Source organism: Prosopis cineraria, unplaced genomic scaffold, assembly GCF_029017545.1.
Source record: "Prosopis cineraria cultivar Desert tree isolate PC_DT_omini unplaced genomic scaffold, ASM2901754v1 PC11, whole genome shotgun sequence".
Lineage (NCBI taxonomy): Eukaryota > Viridiplantae > Streptophyta > Magnoliopsida > Fabales > Fabaceae > Prosopis > Prosopis cineraria.
In genome coordinates this window covers 15097381-15120641 of record NW_026555342.1, presented here as the reverse complement: position 1 = coordinate 15120641, position 23261 = coordinate 15097381, and the positions used below count along the sequence as shown (strand labels likewise).

Sequence of the window (23261 nt, the reverse complement as noted above, 5' to 3'; positions counted from 1 at the left end):
AATTATTTGCCATATTAATAATAATTTAAATGTACTTAATTATTCTTATTAAAAATAATAAATAAATTTTAAATACTATATTTATATATTAATTAAGACTAAAAATTTCTTTCAGCTCAATTGACAACAAGTGAACCCAAAGGCACTCGGAAGTATGAAGTTGCAAGTTTGAACTAGCCAAAACACAATTGAAGGTAATAATATTTGACATGACGGTGAGGTGGTATTGGTCCATTGGTTGACTAGGTGGTGGTGAGGTGGCATTATGCACTGGACACACGTGACAATGATATTTTGATCCACCTAATATTTAGGAACGCTTATTCAGAAAAACACTCAATATGTAACAAGGTCCGCATGCATTTTTAGGAGCGTTTTTTTCATAAGCGCGCCAAAATAAGCACTAAAAGGACATTTTTGCAGTAGTGTAGCGACGGCATATGTTCCGTCACAAAGTCAAAATAGCTTATCTTTATTTAATGATAAAAAATTTCTATTGCAATTCTGTCACTAATTAGAAATGAAATGCAATTTCGTCACTAGTTAATGAAGAATTGCAAATTCCATCACTAACGAATTAGTGATAGTGTTTTTACTGACAAAATATTTCATCACTAATTCCATCATTAATTCATTTAGTGATAAAATTTTCACTGATTAGCGATGAAAAATTTCATCACTAAGTAGCTGTTTTTTTGTAGTGAATATTTCATTTTTTTTTTACTTGTTTAATAGCACAAATGGTTGTTGTGCAAAATAATACCTGAAAAAGTGTTTTTTTGTTGGAGTAGGAAGCATCATAATTATCCCCTGCCAAATGCTTGTTACTTCCTTTGCCCTTTTCTTTTGCTCTATTATTCTAAAACCAAGGTACATTGTGTGCCATGATATTCAACATTTCAATTTGATTTTGGCCGAAAAAATATTTCAATTTGATTTGATTTTTTAATCTTTTCCTTTTTGCCCGTTTGATTGAGAGGAGATTCCTATTTGTTTCTAAAAAACTTACATTTGGAAATAGAAAATGTAATCTTCAGTGCAAAATCTCCTGAATTCATTTCCTACGAAGTGAAGCCTAGAGCTTGGACTATCCAGATGGCCAACTAGGTTCACTTTCTCTAGCTGGCAGAACCACATTGGTATCTTTGGTGAGTTCCGTGATTCCAGGGCATGCCATTCGAACGGCTCTATTCTCAAGCAAAACGTGTGAAGCTCTTGATATGCAGAATTGTGATTTTTGTAGGGGCAGGGGGCAGTAGTGGATTGTGGAGAGAAGGAAGATTCACTTGGTGGCTTGGGATAAGGTTTGTAGACCCAAGAAACAAGGCAGGCTTGGCATCCTACACGCAAAAAACCAGAATCAAGCTCTCCTGATGAAGCTGAGATGGGGCCTTTGTAGGAGACGTGATGGTTTCTGGGTCAAGGTGGTGAGGGATAAATACCACTGGGGGAATGACTAACTTCCAAAAATTCGATGAGAGAAGAACAGGGTTTGGGCAGGCATTAAGGCTACTTGGCCAAAAGTTACAGATGGTCTTGAGCAAAATGCTGAAGGCACGAATGTTCGATGGCGAGGAGAGAGGAATGGCCTCTCTACAATGAAATCTGCCTACACCATGCTGTCGCAAGAGTTTCAGAGAACCGTTAGGGGTTGGGAAAGGTTGTGGAAAAAGCACCATAACATTGCCATACCTTCCTTTGTCTGGCTTATCGGAATAGTCTACTCACCAACGTTGTTAGCTGTCGAAGAGGTGTGAGTTCGGAGGATACGTGTCTGCTGTGTAATAGAGATAAAGAAGAACACGTCCTTCACGTCCGTCGTGACTCTGCTCATACACGAAGGATGTGGAAATCTCTGTCTCATCTACTCATTGGTCACATTTCTTTAATGCGAACCTGAAAGCATGGATCTTGTGGAATGTCCCGCACCAACGTCAAGACCACTAGAAGGAAGGATGGGGGTCCCTGTTCACAACTCTCTGTTGGGGTTTTTGGAGGCGACGCAACACTTACGTTTCTGAACGGAAATCTTCTAGCCTTGATGAGGCAGTATTTTGAGCTAAGGTCATAACTGAGTCTGCCATGGTTGCGAGCAGATCACTGTTGAAGAATACACGGGGGATACAAATGCTTAGAACTGATTTTGGAAGATGGAGACACCGGCAACGGGATGGGTTAAGCTCGACGTCGATGGGGCTTATGTCATCCCAACTGGTGAGGTTGCATGGGGAGGCCTGCTACGAGATGAGCTTGGAAGGTTTATCATACAAACGACTAGTGGTGATTGCTTGACTGCAGAGATTTGGGGTTGTTTGCTTGGACTCAAAACGGCTTGGGATTCTGGTTTTCGATGGATCCAGCTTGAACCGGACTTTATCGAAACATGGGAGTTGTTGCGCCATAAACCTAACCTCGAACATTACGATCATGACCTTATCAAGGAGGTCTTGCACCTGCTTGGTAGGGACTGGGAGGTGTAGTTACAGTAAGTTTGCAGGGAGTCTAAAATTTGGTTCCTGTCTTACCTGCAAAACAGGGGCTTAAGGCGATGCTAGGACTGCACATAGTGGTATGCCCTTTTGCTTCACTTCGGCAGGTGCTTCGGATGGCCTGGCTTAGTCAGGCCTGTAGGAAAGTTGCGCAGATAGCGTCAAGCTCTCTCTCTTTGTATTAAAAAAATTATGTAAAATAAAATGTTTAGTCATATTTTTCATATAATCTAAAATAAATTGTGTGAAATAAAATAAATTATTATTTATATTTGTACATTCTAATAACTAAAAAAAACTACTTCTATTGTACTAGGAATAAAAAATATATATAATTAATAGCAGTTGCTAAAAAAATTAAAAAATAGTTATTTTCACTTGTCCTTTTAAAAAAATAATAATAAAATTTAACTTTCACTCTTTTCCTCTTTATTTCTCTTAAACAATGTGGATTAATGCTCCGTACATCCCATGGATCTAAATTCTAGTTTAAGTGAAAAAGTTTCATGAATGAATGATTTTTATGATAAAAAATGGAAGAATGACATCGAAAGAACTCTAAAAAAATTATTCACAGATCAATATTAAGTCACTATTTTAGAAAAGACAAGTCTTTGTTATCATTTTAACAACAAATAATTTTTTATTAATTTTTATCTGTAAATAATTCTTTTGACAAGTCTTGGATATGATTTCTTTTTTATAAAAATTCAATCTATAATTTGCATTTTCCAATATTGACTTTTCTATTCATGCCTTCCTTTTCATTCTACAGCTTTGCTCTTGCAAGCGTTTTCATCGCACCTCTTTGATTCATGCTTCACATCGTTTGCTCTCACTTACCAGTCACCACACCACCCTATACTTCGAAGTTCAAATGACCAACCAAATGTCCCATTCATATTGCCCGAAGCTACTATTGGTTGGAGAAGAAGAAAACACGTCTATTTTGAGAATTTTCAAAATTGGAAAAATTTCAGTGCTACGTCCAGACAAACTTTACTTTAAATCATTGAAACATAAGATATCTAGGAATGTATTGTTTTCTATAGGCAATTATTGTCTTCTACGCATATTCCGTTTTACTTCTTAAAACAAATGTAAAAGAGGGGGAAAAAATAAACAGCAAACATGAAGTTCGTAATATCTCAAATTTATAATAATCATAAAAAAGCAAGTCTAAAAATACATAAAGCAAACAAACGTACGTAGTACACGATTTACTTGAATCCGAAGTGCATGTTTTGTTCCAAGGGTCTGACATGCATCGAACATGGCTTATTGTCTATCATGTTTTATTGAGCCGACCCAAGAAGCCAATTTAAGTTAACATCTTCATCTGGCACTTCGATCCTTAGATTGGTAAGCGCTCGTCTGAAAGCCTCCCATGAAACAGCCGTCTCCTCATCACATGTTACACTTACAAAATGATCAAGATGCAAGACTGAGTCTGGCAATTCACACCTTGAGCAACCTGTCATATACAACTTTTCTATACTTCGTAAGCTACCAATGCCCTCTGGTAAATTTCTTAGGCTTATGCAGTTTGAGATGTCAAGAACCCTTAACTTGGAAAGCTCACCAATCGAATCTGGTATAGCTCCTAAATCAGTACAGGAATTCAGCCTCAGCACTTCCAAATTCTCCAGCCTTCCAATTTCTTGTGGCAAAGTAGAAAACTTATGGCAGTTAGAAATACTTAGCTTCTTGAGGGTTTTAATATCACAAAGACCAGAAGGCAGTTCAACCATATCTTTGCAATAGTCAATGTTCAATTCTACTAGTATTGGCAGTGAATCTGAAATTGGAATCTTAGAGCTTCCAAAAGCTTGACTTGTATCACACATACAAAGGGATAACTTTTGCAGGCTCTTCAATGTGCCAAGGGGAGGAACAGAAACCTTCTCCAGTCTAATTCTTCTCAGGTTAGATAAAAAACCCAGTATCTCAAAGTTTTCCAATTCAGAAGCATGGAAACCATAATTAGTGCATGTCAGAACCTTTAGGCTAATCATTTTCTCGGTGAACTTCGGCAAGGAATGCTGCTTAGTATGAACATCATTCAATAATAGAACCTCAGTTTCCATTAATTGCGAGCTGCCCCAATCTGAAGCGATTGTTTCATCTGCAGAAAGCCAGAAAAAATCCAATTGGCGTCAATTTAGAGCACCTTGCTACTTTCTAATAGGTATTCTCTTTTAAATATGCAAGTGTAAATTTTTAAGAAAGAGATTAAACTAACCAGTTGATATAGACATTATGCGTGCAATGGCAGGTTGTTGCTTTTGTCTGGCGCACCATTCAAGGAATGCTGACAACAGGCGGAAAATAATGTTTTGCTGCTGCTCTTCCAGACACCATTGCCGATTATTTTCATTTATGTCAATCATCAATCTTCTTCTCCGTTCAAATGGTTCTTGGTTGCTTTGATGAATTGCAAGTTCTCTTAGAAGGCCATGCTGTACGATGAAGTAGTTGCTGTAATTGTCTGAATCACTTTTAGCTTCCCTGGTAAATGAGCAGAGTTTAGCTTCCCAGCTAAGGAAAAATTCCAGACAAGATAGAAGTATATGTGTCCTCTTGTCTGATATTATGTTAGTCTTCAACTTATGTTCTCTATTTGATGTTCAACAGAATAGTACTCGTGCAATTACACGAAGCTAAATCATCTATCTTCGACTATATATAGCAATTATGCATTAAGAGAGACCATGGGAAAAAGATTAATCAATGTACCTTGTAACAAGGAGATTTGCCAGGTTCAGGGAGACTAATTTATTGATTATGGTCATTGCCATTTTGCCGTCATCATCAAATCCATAAAGTTCTGCCCACATATCAATGAGAGCCGTGACGGGAATTTTTTGGTCTTCCGGAAATAACCCTAGGTCCATGAAGCATTCCATGATGATGGGCTCATCTTCCAAAACATTCAAGCTTCCTTGGAGGAACTTAAGCAAACTTGTATTAGAATCAAGAATAGAATGACCTTGCGATAATTCCTTCACCATCTTTTGCCACGTGTCATACGGTTCCTGACACAGTGATTCAGCGATTATTTTAATGGCCAAAGGTAGACCTTTACAACTTCTCACTACCTGCATTTCATTGCAAACAAATAAGGTCAGAGAAAATAATGGTTTAGGTTATGAGTTATGTCAAATTATCGCAGTTCAGGGATGAAATATGGTTCTTTTGTAGCTTTTCAACTTCTGAAATTCAGTATACTATGTATCAAACGTAGAAAGAGAAGAAAAACAATTTCCACGTTTCAAAAATGAGAGGAAAAAAAAGCACACCTCTTGGACAAGATTTTCGTCGGGAATAAATGAGCTATTGTCTTTTACGAGAGCAAAGTGACGGAAAAGGGTTAATGCGTCTTCATCACGAAGTGATCCCAAGCGGATTTGAGGATTAACAGTTGGAATTGCAGCCCTTGAAGTGATCAAAATCTTATAATCGGGAATCTGGAACTTGAAGTTCTGAACAAGGGATTCTGAGCCAGACCAAACGTCATCCAAGACCAACAATATTGGTCTTTCCGCCATTTTACTAAACAGAAGCCGCAACTCTTTAACTGCTTCTTTGTCGCTATGAACCTTAGGAACCCGACTTCCACAGCTTTGAAGTAGCGCCTCCACAATGACCTTAAAGTTGGGTGTTTTTGAGACGGTCACAAATAAGATATGGTCTCTGAATTTACCTGATAAAACCAAAAAGATATCTTGAATCAGGGAACATTTGAAGTCTCAAAGGTAACAATAACAACATGCTTCCTAATTTTTTTTTTTTTTGGGCAAAACATGCTTAATTTATTGCCGATGAAATTTCCTATATGATATAATGCTCTTGGCAAGGCACATTTTTCATGCCTCTTCACGGGCTTGGATATGTATTTGGGCTGCCGTCAATTTATTAATAGACTTTTCGGCCAAAAGTTTATTAACAGACTAACACTGGAAATATGCCAAAAACATATCACTGCGCCCAAAGCATTGCTCCAAGGAAAATTCCCATTGAGAATTTGACACTCTTGAGTATCAAAAGAGTAATAATATGAGAACCCAAAAAAAAAAAAAATAATAATTGTTAGGCCTCAATTAGGCTAAAGCTGAGTACTGGCCTTAAGCAAGGCGATTATTATGAATAAAAAAAGAAACACCTTTGACTCGATCATCCGCACAGAGCTTGGTTGCCAAGGTGGTCTTTCCGGATCCTGGTAGACCCGTCAATCCAAGGGCGGATGTGCCATCCTTAAGGAGCTCCATTTTCAGACTCGAGAAGGGCTCGTCCATGCCAACAACGAGTTCTGGGTTTTGCGGAGGCAAGCATTTAATTTTGTGCCCCGAATTCTCTTTCTTGCTCATCACTTGGAGAATTTGTGTTACCTGCTTCAGAGTCTCCTTCACATCCTTCACCCCATCAAGTTCAACCATCGAATTAAAAGAAGAAAAGCACTTGATAGTTGAACTGTGCCTGTTCCCTGCTTTCTTTCCCTGAATCAGCTCTTCTATTTCTTCCCTGGGGCGATCCAACGGCGTGAAATCTTTCAGCGTTAATCCGAATGTTTGGAGTCTCTTCTTAATCTTGTGTTCATCGTCGGTCGTTGCCTTATATAGGCCTGAAAGACACTTCGCAGAACCCCGGCGTACACGAATCACGATGATGAAAAGCAATTTCCAGGTCCTCGCCTGTCTGTTTCCTGTCCGCGGATGGACTTTCTTTCGGGACCCGCTACTTTACAGTGTGCCGATGACTATTACTTTTGTTGTTTTAAAATGAGAGCCTGGATGGATTGGACGACAGGCAGTTGCATCTTCTTTTCTCCTTGTAGGAAATTTCTAGGAAATTTCCAAGTGAGTGACATTACCGTTGGACACCCGGGAACAAATCCAGAGAAATCCCCAGAAAATTATGAAGGGGCGTATTTTATTTTAAAACTTAAAAAATAGTAAATTAATTTCGGCTATTAATCTCCAGGAAGAAATTGCATTAACATTAATTGATTTTTTTTCAACCGAAACAGTTCAGGAAGATTCCCTCTTGTTTTGCAGAAAAATCTAAAAAGTTGGTCAAATAAAACGACGGTTTTAAACCTGACTTGTTCTCAGTTTCTAAAAACAAAAAAAAAAAAAAAAGAAAAGGGAGAATGGCATTTAAGGCCGAATTTATCAGGATAAAAACTCATCACTTTTACGTCAAATATAATCTTGTAAAAAACATATATATATTGTTAAAAGTTGAACTTAACGTATTAAATTTCTAAAAAAAACTTAAAAAAATATAACAATCCATAAAATTAATAGGCTCTTATTACCATAATTTTTTTTCAAGAAAGGCCTTGGATGTCATTTCCCCAGGTAAAAAAAAAAAAAGGAAAAAAGCTTCCGTATAGAATGGAAAAAAGAAAATCTTCTGTTTGATGCTTAAAAAAAAAAAACCAAAAAAGATTCAAACGGTGACCCAAATTAAATAGAGACCGTGCAAAACGAAACAAGGAGAAACTTCTCAGTGTCTTTCCTCCATCTGCCCGTTGGAAACTACCAAAGGAAATTGCCTTGACGTTGCGTGAAATGTGTGCTGCTCTGCTGGGAATATAAAAACCACAACCTCTCTGCCTAGATTGATGACTTTGAAACTAACCAACGACTTGCTAGCCAAACTCAAACGATCGTTTCCAACATGACAGGGAGATCTCCAATAAACAAATAAGAGTGGATCATGAGATTATATCACATTAAAATAAGAATACTTAACCTATATTTTATAAATGCTTATTACTACTTTCGCCACAAGAAAAATAATCAAATAAATTAAATAATTACAATGGCCAATCAGTTTCATTCTCTTCATCTAACTTCCCATCGATGACCTGGTGATAAGATCAATGGAAGAATTCAGAATTAACAAGTCATGGGCAATGTTGTGGAACTTCCCCAGCAGAAGACGAAAAGGAAATTGCAGTGTGCGACACGAAAAATAAGGTTCAGAGTCAAATGATCTTTGGACAGAAGAAAGAGATTAGAACGGATGGAAATATGGAAAAGACCTTGAAATTAAAAAAAAAAAAATCTCTCCAACGTCATCGGGACCCCTTTGAACCACATCATCTTTCTTCACAAAATACTATATCTTAATACAAAACTATATACATACATATCATTAAGCCTGCAATTTCAAAATTTTCTCTTCATTCCCATTTTTCAATGCATAATAGCCAAACTACAGAAGCACAAGCTGCCTTTCACATACCTTCTCGTTTTCTTCCCATATATTTATTCCCACTTCAATGTGATGCCACCATCCAGAAAGCACGTGGTGGAAATGAAACTTCAAAGCCATTCTAATATGTTTCGTAACTTCAAAGCACGTGCTGATGTAAATTCTGTCACGAAACAGGTAAAAAAAAAACACGAAGAAAGAAGCATAAAATGAAAGGAAGAAAAAAGAAATAGAAGATATAGTTTGGTTATAATTATTCCTTCTAGCGTGTTGATTCTAGTGTATTAATTCCAGCACCTGGCATACTAAATTGTTACAGCAAAAGTATAGCAATCACTGTCGCTTATTGATTTATCCCTCCCACAGTTAACCCGTAACTAAAACATTCTGATATGCATATATCAAACAAACTATAAACATCTGGCATTAAATATCTGCATTCAGCATTCTAGATGAAAGGCATCAAGCATTGCAAGTACAAAATGATCTAAAATTTTACAGGTTCATTCCCACCATAAGTGTTTAAGAAAATTAAATCTACAACTACAACATAATAACTAAAATTCAGCATCAAGGCTCCTCAGCAGGAATGTTGCCAACAGGTACAAGGGTTTCTACATGATTGAAAATAGCAGAGAATTCATTGCCACATCTGCTGGTAGTAACGATCTTCTTCAGTTCATTAGTACTAAGATCTAACAGAGATAGAACAGTTGTGACATCATTGCTTACTTCACTTTCAGTTTCATCAACATTGCAAACAATCTCATTCTCCCAAATGCAGAAAGGATGCAACATGTCTGAAGAGTTGTTTATAGCATATTTTCTAGTCCAACTCCATCTCTCCTCTGTTGCACCTATACCCTCCTCCACTACTCACAAACCAATCAAATAAGATTCAGACTTAGTCAATGAAAGCAAAGCAAGTTTGTTGTCATACACAGTAACCAAATTAGTTGATTTAAAGCTCAAAGCAGGCATTGGTATCAATGCAAACACTTCCGTTGCAATGCCAAATGAAACTATCAAATCACAATCATTTTCACCCTCTCCCTCCACGCATCGCTTTGACCCAGGCCAATGTATAACTCCATCAGCGGTGACCGTTACAGGGTCAAGAATTACACCCTCCACGCTCCCAAATCTTAGATCCCCTAAGCTCCCAAATCTTATAGCCTCTAAGCTCCCAAATTTTATTTCCTTGTCCCTGTGCTTAATGAATACACTTGTACTAGATTAGACTCATCACTATAAAAGGGAACATAAATTCTCACTATCTTGTAATCATTAAGAATTGGACTGAAACCAAATCCGATATAGAAATCACCTTCAAAATCAAAAACATATCTGGGAACCTGTTTGATCTCTCTAATAGCGGGATTCCATAAGAGAAACGCGTTAACATAATTAAAACTAGTGCGTTCGATACACAGCATGCCATTGCTAGAACCGACGACCCTAAGACCCGACATGGAATCGATCGAAAAAGCGTTCTCAACTCTGATGACTTGCATCCCGCGATCGAGTAAATACAATTTTAAAGGACCTTCTCTGCCAAATAAACGCAGAAAATCACTAAATCTGTCATTCCTTTGGAAAAGAAGAGCAGTATTTCGATTACTCGGGTCTCGAAGAGATATTTCCAATGTTTGCAGACACACTGAAATCGAATTAGGGATTTTACCGGAAGTCGCTTGAGAATGTTTCTGATGATTTCTTGGGAAGAAATGGCGCGACTCGATCCATTACCGTCAGCGTGATAGTGCTCGGCGGAGAAGAACAGATTTCTCAAAGGAAAGCAATCGCAATGAACGGCAAGTATTTCAGGGCCGGGGTTGATTTGTATCACAGAAAGAAACTTGTCGAAGACGAAATCTCAAATTCTCATCATTAAAAAAATAAATATTATTTAAAATAATATTAATTAAAGCTATAAAGTATGTAAACGCATAAAATACCAATTATTTAAAAAATATCACAAAAAAATTAAAAAAATAATTTCACAAAATCATAAATGGTTTGTCACAACGGACAATACATTTATCATGAAAAAACACATTGAGATTAAATTTAATCTACATAATAATCAATATTCATATATAAATGATAGGAGTAATTTGGTCAAAATTTTAAAATTCAAATCCAAGATGCTACTCACTTAGTAGTTTAAGATCTTTGACGTTAATTAATTGAGACCCACAATAAACAATAACAATGTTAAAAAAAATATAACAGTTAGCAAATTTAAAAGTTCAAAGTTTATTTTATATATTTTAAGAGTTTAAAATTTAAAATGTTTTTTAAGTAAGAATTTAAGGTTAATGTTGCTCATTAAACCTTATTTTTAATAGTAAACTTGTGAAATAGAAAACGGTAAATGAGTAAAATATTCTTGAACTTTAATTCTAGTAATACTATAAACTTTGAATTATCTATTTTACAAATCATTTCCTAAATGTTTGAAAACAGTGTGATTTATCTCTTGTTGTTAATAAAAATTAAATTTTAACATTAATTGATCAGAAAATAATTAAAAAAATCTCAAAAATACAAAAATGCTTTGGAAATAAATTGACGAATGTAGAGCGGAGGAGAGAGGGAAGGAACAACTCATCAAATAATGACAAATGTTTTTTTTTTTTTTAGTGTAAAATTGTCTACCTCGAGTCAGACTTAAGCCATGTCATTTTTTTAAGGAAAGAAAATTACATCCTTTTTTAAACATTATTTTTCAGTTTCAAATTCAAATTTCAGTAATAGAAACTGAACGCAGCAAGAATTTGATTCAAAAGTCTCGGTCTGCTAGTTTTGTTTATAGGGAGGCAAATGAGTGTGCAAATTTGTTAGCCAGAAATTCTCATCATCTCGATCAATAATCCAAACAGCAAACACCCACCAGTAAGATAGAAGGCTACTTACAAAATTAGTGAGTCTAACTCATTTCTCCACCAGAAATGAAAATAAAGAGCATGAAACACAGATTTGCTTTACTTACTTTCTTCCCATTCATTCGGTGTTAAACCCATTAGCATATTATATGAACAAAGAGTCCCACATAATTCATACACAAGCAACTAGAAGGAAACAGAATAACCTGATATTACACAAGTCAAACAAAACAGGAAACATCTAGACATGGATATCAGCATCCATCATGGATTACAAACTAGTAAAATCAAATGGTCTAAGTTTGGTTCCACCAAAAGTGCTAAAACAACATGAACATGCAATGTAATGATCAAGACTTAGAATTAAGGCTCTTCAATATGTATGTTGCCAACTGGTACAAGGCTTTCAGAATGATTGCAGATACATGAAAATGCATCACCACAATGGGGGATAGCAAACCTCTTCACATCACAAGTACTATGAGATTAAACAGAGAAAGAACAGTTATCCGTCCCCCGTTGTTTTTATCTTCATGAACGTCGCCAACAATCTCATTCCTCCAAACAGTGTATGATGCCAGAAGAGGAACTTATATTATATTTCTTGCTCCAACTCCATTTCTCACTTGATGCAACCTCCTCCAAAACCAACAATCACTGAAGATTCAAAGTCTTCAACATTAGTTTGACAACGTAAAGCAAGCTTGTTCTCGTCCACATCAAGGCTTGCAGTTGGATGAGGAGAGTTTATGGCAGGCTTTCGTATCAATGTGAACTCTTTCGTTGCTATGTCAAATGAAATTATCATAGTAAAACAACGATCTTTGGAACCAAGAGAACGATCACCCTGCTCCCTCCCAGATAGGTCAAAAGCAGACCAAAAAAATAGTTCCATCAACAGAGATAGTTTCATTAATCGGAGTCACACCCTTCAAGTTGCGAAAGTTAATTTCCTTCCATGACCCAGTGCTTAATGAATATACTTCCACTTCACTAACCAGAGAACCAAACCCACCGGAATAAATTATTCTAACTAGCTTGTGATCATTAACAACTGGACTAAACCCAAATCCGAAATAACAAACACCCTTAAAATCTATGTTTCTTGCAGGCGCTTGACTCACCTTTCTAATAGCTGGATTCCACAGTAAAATAGAGGGAGGTAATCTAATAAATAATCGATTACAACACAAAGCAAGCCATTGCAGGAACAAATGATGCTAGCCCTCGAATAGGGATTGGTTAAAGGAGCGATAACATTCTCAACTTGAAGGACTTGCATTTCACAATCAAGTAAATGAAACTCTAACCGGCCAACAAATTGATCATTCCGATGTAAAAGAAGACAAGGATTATGATGAGCTGAGTGATGGAGGTGGTCAGCAACAAAAGACTGGGTGTTGATGAGATTTTTCCAACGTCTGCAGACACATTGAAATCGGAGAAGGGATTTTACCGGAAGTCGCTAGAGAATGTCGGTGACGATTTCCAGGGGAAGAAACGGTGAGTCGCCATCCCTAGCAATCTGCTTCATCGAGCTGGGCGAGGAAGAAGAAGGATCTCTCAGAGGATTCTAGGGCTTTTAGATCCTCCAACCCTTGGCTTTGCTACGGAGATGGATCATCATAGCGTGCTGAGAGTCACAGAACTTGCGCCTTTACAAGAGAGAGAGGTGACACACTCTGGCATATGAAGTGGCAGGGAGGTTGCTTGGGGAGTGTGGACCGTTAGGCAATAGGCTTTAATTTAAAGGAATTGAAATTAGGATTGGTGCTGGTATTAGCAGTGAGAGTAAGAACGAAAATGAGCTTTTAAAATTATATTTGATACGGAGTAATATATATAAAAAATATTTATTTTTATTTTATTTTATAATTAAATATAAGTTATGAATAGACTATAATATCCCTTACACTTAAAAAAATTGACCTAGCTCGTGAGGTCTAAAAAAAGTCAAATGTAGCAGATCACCATAGTGCAGCTTTAGTTTTAGGTTTGAATGCGACAGATCTAGAGGAAGTCAATGATGTCTCCGACTCCAATCTTTCCTCTTCCTCCATCTCCTTCTTCGTCGATGTTCTGTGTCTCTCTGACTTTGATTTTTGCTCCTTCACCTGCGTCTCTTCCTCCCTTGCAATTTCCTGCTTCGCCTCCTTAAAACAAGTGTTGAGGTATGTGCAAATCGAAACTTGAGAAGAGGATTTCCTAGCAGCTAGACGTAGCATATAGATCAAGTTGCACGAAGGGAAGAGATGCGAGAGAGGGAGAGATATGGGTGAGGACAATTTGGTTCAGAGATGTTCAATCCCAAAAATGATTTTACAAACCTAAGGTGGTGGGTAGTACTAAACAATTCATGTAAGGTGAGATTGAGATTGGATTTAGTTGTTTAATGATTCATACTAAACATAAAAAGTTGAGTTTTTTTAGTCCCAATCCCAATCCTTGGCTAACAGGGCCTAATTACAATACTCGAGGTAAGATACATTCAACTTAAAAATTAATTATAAATAAATAAATACTTTTATTTTTTATTTTTGAAATTATCTGATAATCTTGTCCTTTTTCTTAACAAAATCTGAATATGTCAAGAATTCTTATTTATAACTAATTAAAGGCCTTTAGTTGGCCGAAAGAAATTATAAGACAAGTCTTTAAACTCTCTTTTATAACTTCAAATCAAGGCGTAACTTTATGGTCTTTTTTTAAAAATTAGTTATAGCCCAAATTTTAGTAGTATGGAAAAGAAACTAGAAATAGTTCAAAAGTAAGAGTACTTTTTAGAAAATAATTTAGATTTTTTTAGCAACAAGAAAATAATTTAGATTAGATTCAACTTTTAGTACATAGAGATTTTAAAAACATTAAAAATGAATTTTTTTAAAAAAGATAAAAAAAATGGGAGAATGACAAACTTTGATATTAGGAAACGTAACAATACATTCTAAGTCTCAAAGAATTTAATTATCATTGAAGTTCTTGATAAATGAGAAAAAAATCTTTAAATTTAAAAAAATGAAGAAAGAAAGTTGTGAATGTTTAAACCACTTTATTCTTATTGAATCAGACTTGTGAATTTTGGAATCAAAGTTATGAATAAAAAAAACTTTGCTGCATTTTGATGACTGGAAAAAATGGTAAGAAAAAAATTTAAATGCCTAAATCACTTTAGTCATTTACTGAATCATAATTGTGAATCCTAGAATCAAAGTTATGAAAGAAAAAAACTTAGTTGATTAAAGAAAAATTATGAAAAAGTTGTAAATGCATAAATCACTTCAATCACTTGCTAAACTAGAGTTGTGAATTTTAAAACTAAAATTGTGAACAAAAAAATTGTTGCACTTTTTTAAAATTAAGGGGTATTTTTGTCTTTTTATTAAAAACTTTAATGACAATTAGGTTTTGTAGGACTTAGAAGTCTTTATTATATTTTGTGGGACCAAACTATTATTTTCTTATTTTGAAGGGATTTATTTATCATTTTTTAAAAAAAATTCCAAGCAACTTTTAACAAAAATTTGTTTTTAAAGGATAGTTGGAATTTAAACAAGGGCTTTATGACCAGATCCATTTTAGTATTGAAATGAGATCGTACTTTTATTTTATTGGAAATCAAGCAAAACAATAATAATTTTTCCCCTCACAAAGAAGGCCAATCGAAACTAGAGGCTACATAAAATAAGATCTAAAGAGTCAAAAAAACATAGAACTTAGCGAGACAGACCTCTACTATAGTCATTCAAAATAATATCCTCACACTCCTTGGGTGGGATTGTGAGAAAGGTTGTTCCATTTGGAGATTCGTGTGCTATTGAAGCCAGGTAATGTCATTGCCTCACTAGAGCATGCAAGAGTTGATAGTTACTATGAGCAAAGATTAGCTCCTGCACTTCAAATATCTCATCAAAAAAGGATGATTACAGTTCACTCCTCAATAAATATATCCCGCTGCCTTTAAAGAATTCGAATGTATCCTTACTTTTTCTACATTGAGCATTCTGCATAGCATAATTCCCTTTTTTATAGCTAGAACCTCAGCAATTGTCATGGGTACATTACCTAGATTGCATAAGAAGCTGCCAATCCCTCAGAGTTCCGAACAAGTCCTCTGCAAGCAGCGTTATTCTAATGATGGAATCAAGAGGCATCTACATCAACTCTTGTCCACTCTTGCGCTGGAGCAGTCCACTTATAGCCATGAGCATTTATATGATTCTGGTGTTGGAAATTGAGGGCACCCAAGTCTCTTTCTTCTAACAGTCTTCTTCTACACAGATGTATACTTCACGGGTAGTGTATTGCATCCCTTCAAAAATGTCCTTACAGCAAAGTGTTATGTCAGCCAACACACATTGCCAGATAACTTGATCCAGGGCCAAGCTGTAAAACTTCCATGGCTAATTTGATGTTTTGTATTCCAATTGATCCATTCCTTTAAGCTACATGAGAAAAACTAGTCATAATAAACAAGATTAGTAATTTCCTTCCATGTCTATTTTGCTCTCAGACAATCTCTCAATATATGTAAAGTGTTCTCCTCACATTCACACTCAAAAGGACAGTTTGTGCCATTGGTATAATGTTTCTTTTGGCTCCAAGTTGGTAGGAAGCCTCTCATGAAGGATTTGCTAGAAGAAAATTTCAATTTTTACTATAAGGGCCATTTCCATAAGCATTTCCATATTGAGTTCTTATTAGAGAACACACTACCTTCCAGCAAAAATACAAGTAGAATGAATAGAAAATCTCCTATCACTGCCAAGCCTCCATTATAATAAATCATTTTGTTAGTTACTACACAAGGAAACAATAGAAATTCTATTGACAATTTCACTTGAGAAGTATCTTAGGAGATATTTTCTATTTCAAGCTCCTGAGGGGAGAATAAAGTCACATACCTTGGCCTCTGGGTCAATGGGATACTCATCATTTGAGACATATTCAATCAGGGGTTGCTCTAAAGGGGCTCATTGATAAAACTCATTGTAGTGCCATTCCTAATTTTTCTACTCACTCCTTGTATGAATTCTCCCCAAATCTTGGAGATACTTTGCCCGACATGTGAAGCAGACCTATTTTCCATAACCACAGGCGATGAGTTGGATCTGCAGTTGTACTTAGCTTTTAAGAATTGAACCCATAGACATTCAGGTCTATTAAGAAGACCCACACCCAGGTGTTGACTTGCCAAGATCAGCAGTAAGACACACACCTAGGTGTTGACTTAGCTCCAGAGAGTGTTGAAAGCAAACATTCCTAGAACAGTAGAGCTTCATTTTGCCGAGGTTCATGCAGTGTCCTAATTCTCAATAGAACAGTTTCATAATCTACTTAATTAGCGTGGCTTGCTCCAGCGAAGCTTCCGTAAACAAAATTAGGTCATCAGCAAGAGGTGAGAGATAGAAGGTCCTCTTACTAACAACTTCAAGAGCTTCCGGTCTCACATAGCTAATGAATTAGCATGCCAAGTCTTTCCATGCATAAAACAAAAATATAAAGGCTTAAGGGATCTCCTTGGCAAACTCCTCTTGAAGGTTTAAACTCATTTCATTGTTCCCTATTCTAAGTTTCCTTCATCGAAGATGTGGAAATACAAGCCATGATGATATTTGTAAAGTGATCTCTTATTCCAATTCTTTTAGTAGTATGGGTGATAAAATACTAATCCAATCTATCACATGCTTTTTCTAAATCTACCTTAATTGCCTTATACCTCTTGTGCTTTCTCTTAGCTCGCATGGTGTGAATGGCTTCTTGGGCAATAATGATGCTATCACTACTTTAGTGGCCCACTATAAAGCTACACTAATTTGGCTTTATCAGAAGGTCCATAAAATTCTTGAGTCTGTTTGCCACAATATTGGTGATAATCTTCAAGCTAACATTACGTAAAGAAATGGTTCTAAACTCTTTCATGTAAGAGGGTTGGCCAACTTTTAGAATCAAGCATATGTGTGTTTGATTAATTTCTTCAACTTTGCTTGGATTATTGAAAACTTCTCTAGCAAAGCTACAAATTTTTTCACCATTTGTGTTCCATTGACTTTGATAGAAGTGAGCATTTAAGCCATCTGGACCAGGGGCTTTAAAATGCACCCCATAGAGAAGACTACATATTTGATCTCTTCATTAGTTATATCTCTTTGAATATTGGTTAGATTATCATCCGTGAGGGTGGGAAAATTACTTAGCACTACGTCTGCATCCGAGGTTACATCAATCTTAGTATGAAGGGCTCGAAAGAAATCAGCAGCCATATTTTTCAACACAGTCTGGTTTGTAATCCATTCTCCTTGTTCAGATTGCAGTGCATCAACTCTCTTTCTTCTTCTCTTAACAATGGTGGAAGCATGATAGAATCTAGTGTGTTTGTCCCCCTATTTCAACCATTTGCATCAGGATTTTTGGAACCAAATCAACTCCTCGTGGGAGAGAAGCTTATAATATTCCTTCCAAAGCCAATTCTCCAATTTCCTCACGCCATTCCAATCACTGTTACTTCAGGCTTTATCAATCCCCTCTAGCCGCTTAATCAACTCTTTTTTTTTTCTTTCTTGGTATGCTTCCTATAATGTCAACATTCCACCTGGTAGCCTCAGATGGGAAAATATGGGTACCCTCCACACCCTCTAGTCCTCCCAGGAATTCTGCACTACTTCTTTAAAGCTGTCTTCCATCGACCAAGCGGCATTGTACAGGAACTTAAGGTTGTGGCTAGGCATCCTCCCAGCATCATAATCAGCAACAACAATAAGGCGATGATTTGATTTAAACTTTAAAAATATTAATCATGTGTTTACCTCATGAATCAGAAAGCTTGTTTGTTTAACTCTTCCATTGCTATTTCTTTACTCCATTTAAAAATTCTTAATACTAATATGAATAATAAGAGGAACAATTATTCTTCCCATCGTGGTATGAATAATAAGACTGGAAAATTTTAGTCTAGTCCTATTAATAACTTAATACCATGCATGTCACTCACTAACCAATTTTGATTGAATTTAGAATATCTCATGTCCTTCTTGAACTTTTCCTTTGCCCAATGTAAATTACGACCCTCTTATCTTGGCCATAGTTCTGCAGTTTCTTTGTTTTTTATTTAATGCCAGTGGCCTTCTACAAAGGTTCCTTTACTGGCCGAAGTTCAACATAGGGGTGTTCAGTTTGGACCCGTCCCGATTGGCCCAGTATTGTCCCGATTATATCGGGACGGGTCTTGTCCCGACCCGAAAATAATCAGGACGGAACTTTATGGGACGGGACAAGAAAGGGGTTTGGTACAGGACGGGACACGGGATTACCATCAGGACATCTCGTCCCGTCCCGAATATTATATATATTATTTTTTATTTTAAATATATTAATTATATTAATATAATTTATACTTATATTAATTATATCAATTATAATTTAATACTTGCAATTCTTATTTAAAACTAAAGTTTTTTTATATTGATAATTTTAATGGCATGGAATAAACATGGTGATATCTTTCCTTATCATATATTAATTATATTAATATAATTTATTTTTATATCCATCTAATAACTTTTATTTATAACGTATTTCTTGCTTTACTTTTAGAAGAGTAATTAACTTAGCACATCTTCACTAAAGTAGAAGAACAATGATTTGATATTGTATTTGACTTGCCTATTGTTGCTAATCTTATAGCATAAAGATCACTTGTATTTGTTATTATAATGTGTAGTTGTGATTAATATAATTCAATAATTAATTTTAAATTATTGTCATTTATGTACTTGTGTTGTTTTAATTTTAAATTTAATAAATTATATAATTTAAAATTTTAATAAACGTTATTATCCAGATTTTTTTTCGATATTATTTCATTTATCGGAACAGCAGGACGTCCCAATCTTGTCCCAGTCCCGTTCCGACTCTTAACGGGACGGGATGGGATACGAGATCAAAATTAGTCCCGATCTTTTTTTTGGGACGGGACACTGGATGGGAGTGTCCCAATTCCGTCCTGTCTCATGAACACCCCTAGTTCAACATGCTGGTTTTTTGTAGCTCGAGAATGTGCTACGGATTTTAACTAGCGCAATGTAGAATTAAGGGTTTTAGTTATTGACTTATCATCCAATGTGTCTCCAAATAAAGGGTGAAATATAAATAAAATAATATTAAATAATGGTATCCTCTTATGAAAGCATCTTCCTCAAATCAAAGCACAGCATGTCTGAAGAGTGCGTCACTAATAAAACTGAATCAAACCAAACGAACCTGTTTTACTAAAATAAAAACCAAATCAAACCTTATATATAGTCATTTCTGAACGGTTTAAGTCGATTTTGTTTGGTGTAATTGGTTTGAATTAGTTTTGAATACCCTTCCATGAATTCATAACTTGTTATTAAAAAAACAAAATAATGTTACAATTAGAAAAATAAACTTGGTATGTAATAATCAACAAACTTAAGTACCTGATATCAGATTTAGAGATACAGCATATCTGCAATAAGAAATTGACGAGTTCATGTAATAAGTAGTAAAGTCACTATTTAATAAAGGACAATTTGTCTCAAATGTTTATTTTCCTAGTTCTGTATGTGTAACAAAAGATATTTAACAAATGTCTCTCTTGAACCGAAGAAAGAAACTAAATGTATTTCACAATACAAGAGACCAAAAAATACTGAACTTAGCCTATAAGTAATAGATTTTAAGCATATTTCATCAAAACATGTATGAGGGTGATTCTGAGCACGATTGGAATAGAATCAAATAACAGTGACTTTGTATAGTGCATTCACAAGAAACTCTTGGCAAACAGCCAAATATGTTATAATCCATCAATAATCCAAACAGCAAATACCCTCTAGTGAGATAAAAAGCTACTTACAAAACCAGTGTTTCTAATTCATTTCTCCACCAAAAGTGAAAATAAAGAGCAAGAAACTCATATTTGCTTAAATTACTTCCTTCCCATTCATTTGATGGTAAACCCATTGGCATATTATATGAACAAAGAGTCCCACATACTTCATACACTAGCGACTAGAAGGAAACAAAATAACTTGATATTACATAAGTCAAACAAAACAGGAAACATCTAGAAATGGATATCAGCATCCATCATGAATTACAAGTTGAATCAAATGGTCTTAAGTTTGTTTCCACCAAAAGTGCTTAAACAAAATAAACATGCAATGTGATGATGATCAAGATTTAGAATCAGGGCTCTTCAGTATGGATATTGCCAACCAGTACAAGCTTTCAATATGATTGCAGATGCATGAAAATGCATCAGCACAATGGCAGATAGTAAACCTCTTCACACCATAAGTACTGAGATTAAACAGCGATAGAACAATTTTTCCTCTGAGAACAGTTATCGGTATGCTATTTTCTATTTCTTCTATTTCATGAATGTCGCCGACAATCTCATTCCTCCGAACAATGGAGGGACGGAACGTGCCAGAAGAGGAGCTTATATTATATATCTTAATCCAGCTCCATTTCTCACTTGATGCAACCTCCTCCATAACCCACAACTCAATCATTGAAGATTCAAAGCGTCTAACATTAGTTTGACAAAGTAAAGCAAGCTTGTTCCCATACACATCAAGGCGTGCAGTTGATGTAGGAGAGTTTATGGCGGGCTTTCGTATCAATTTGAACTCTTCCGTTACTATATCAAATGAAATTATCATAGTAAAACAACGATCTATGGAACTAAGAGTACGATTACCCTGATTCTTCCCAGATAGGTCAAAATCAGACCAAAACATAGTTCCATTAACAGAGATAGTTTCATTAATAGGAGTCACACCCACCAAGTTGCGAAAGTCAATTTCCTTCCATGACCCTGTGCTTAATGAATATACTTCCACTTGACTAACCAGAGAACCAAACCCACCGGAATAAATTATTCTAACTAGCTTGTAATCATTAACAATTGGACTAAACCCAAATCCAAAGTAACAAACACCCTCAAAATCATCTATGTTTCTTCTAGGCACTCGACTTGCCTGTCTAATAGCTTAAAATGGAGGAAGGAGATGTGCTATGCTTATCGATTTCAACACAGAGCAAGCCATTGCAGGAACAAATGATGCTAGCCATCGAATAGGGATCGACTAAAGGAGCGTTAATGTTCTCAAATTGACGGACTTGCATTTCACAATCAAGTAAGTGAAACCTTAACTGGGCAAGAAATTGATCGTTCCCATGGAAAAGAAGACAAGGGTTATGATGAGTTGAGTGATGGAGGTGATCAGCAATAAAAGACGGGGTGTTGATGAGATTTTTCCAAAGTTTGCACACACATTGAAATCGGAGAAGGGATTTTACCGGAAGTCGCTTGAGAATGGTGGTGATGATTTCCTCGGGAAGAGAGGGTGAGTCGCCATCCATAGCAATATGCTTCATCGAGCTAGGCGAGGAAGAAGAGTAATCTCTCAGAGGAACTCTAGGGTTTAGATCCTCCACCCCCTCGGGCTTTGCTTCGTCTGCTCAGACTCAAAGTACTTCTGCCTTTATGAGAGGAAGGTGACACTAGGAATGTGAAGTGGGAGGGAAATTTAAGGGTGTTCATATGTTTAATTTAATTTGGTTTTAACTAAAAATCAAACCAAACAGAGTCATTTGATTTATTTATAATTAAAATCTGATTGATTTTTATAAAACTCGATTTGATTTGATTTAATTTTTAATTTGGTTTGGTTTGGTTAAAGTTTGAATCGAGCTTTAATGTATTTATTTAAATTTTTTTCATCTTCATAATGGTGCTATGTATTAAAATTAAATCTAATTCTTTTTTGCTCTTTTTTTTCCATAAATAGAAGTATAAAAATATAATAAAATTTTAATGTGATAACGATAATTAATCATAAAAAATTAAAATAAATTTTTAAGATTAAAATTATTTAATATTATGCATTTCCATTCAAATCTTTTAAAAATGTTTATCTATTACAATAAAAAATTCAAAACAAAATGCTTCTTGTAGATAAATGGTTATATATTTTATAAATAAATAAGCAATATTTTTTAATCAAGTTTGGCTCGATTTGGTTCAGTTTTTTATACTCAAAATCGAACTTGAACCAAACCAATCGGTTCTCATATCATAAAAACTGAAGCAGGCTTGATTGTTATTTGATTTTAATTGACTTTTTTCGGTCTAGGTTGGTTTGAATCGGTCCTTTCGATTTGGATTGGTTTTGAATACCTTTCGCAGGGATTACTTGCGGAGTCTTGCATGCTACAGTACCTCAAGTTGCCATCATAGTACATTGAACTTGAGAAATGACAAAACATAGAAGCTTCCCTTTTTTTTGCTCTACTAAGCTTGCACAAGAATGTTAAAAGAAGGGGTGAGTATTAATGTCTTAATAATTCAAAATTTAATCATATATGTACAAACCATAGCCACACAATTATATAATAATTATACATGTATTCATAAGAATTATTCAATAATATTATAAGAATTTCATAAGATATAACTTATAACATACTAATATGCAATACCGATAATCTCTCTTATTACTCCATCCAACTTTATTCTGCTGACTGAAATCATAGACTTAAATAAGGTGCAGCCTAAATATTAGACTGATCAAGCTTCTTTAGAGCTTAAGATGTACTTGGCCAAAGGTATAGAGCCCAAACCCAGAATATAGCT

At 35.5% G+C, this 23261-nt stretch overlaps 2 protein-coding genes across 6 annotated transcripts; both read right to left on the bottom strand.

The window, feature by feature from the left end:
- Nucleotides 1-3621: 3621 nt before the first annotated feature.
- Nucleotides 3622-10553, bottom strand: LOC129285280 (probable disease resistance protein At5g66900). 5 transcript variants are annotated; one of them, XM_054920886.1, is made up of 8 exons: nt 10396-10553; nt 8742-8874; nt 8315-8361; nt 6652-8184; nt 5789-6192; nt 5226-5587; nt 4732-4997; nt 3622-4614 (listed from the first exon to the last, which is right to left on the bottom strand). In XM_054920886.1, exons 4-8 carry the CDS (start codon nt 6923-6925, stop codon nt 3785-3787), a joined length of 2136 nt encoding a protein of 711 aa, XP_054776861.1. In that variant the 5' UTR covers nt 6926-8184; nt 8315-8361; nt 8742-8874; nt 10396-10553; the 3' UTR covers nt 3622-3784. The 5 variants fall into 5 exon arrangements, with proteins under 5 accessions (XP_054776861.1, XP_054776859.1, XP_054776862.1 ...); XM_054920884.1 differs by having other exon boundaries at nt 6652-8361; XM_054920887.1 differs by lacking the exon at nt 8315-8361.
- Nucleotides 10554-20536: 9983 nt separating this feature from the next.
- On the bottom strand, nt 20537-22003 carry LOC129286182 (F-box protein CPR1-like). Its single transcript, XM_054922199.1, has 2 exons — nt 21901-22003; nt 20537-21614 (listed from the first exon to the last, which is right to left on the bottom strand). The coding sequence occupies exons 1-2, from the start codon at nt 22001-22003 to the stop codon at nt 20794-20796; spliced, it is 924 nt and encodes a 307-aa protein (XP_054778174.1). The 3' UTR covers nt 20537-20793.
- Nucleotides 22004-23261: the final 1258 nt, after the last annotated feature.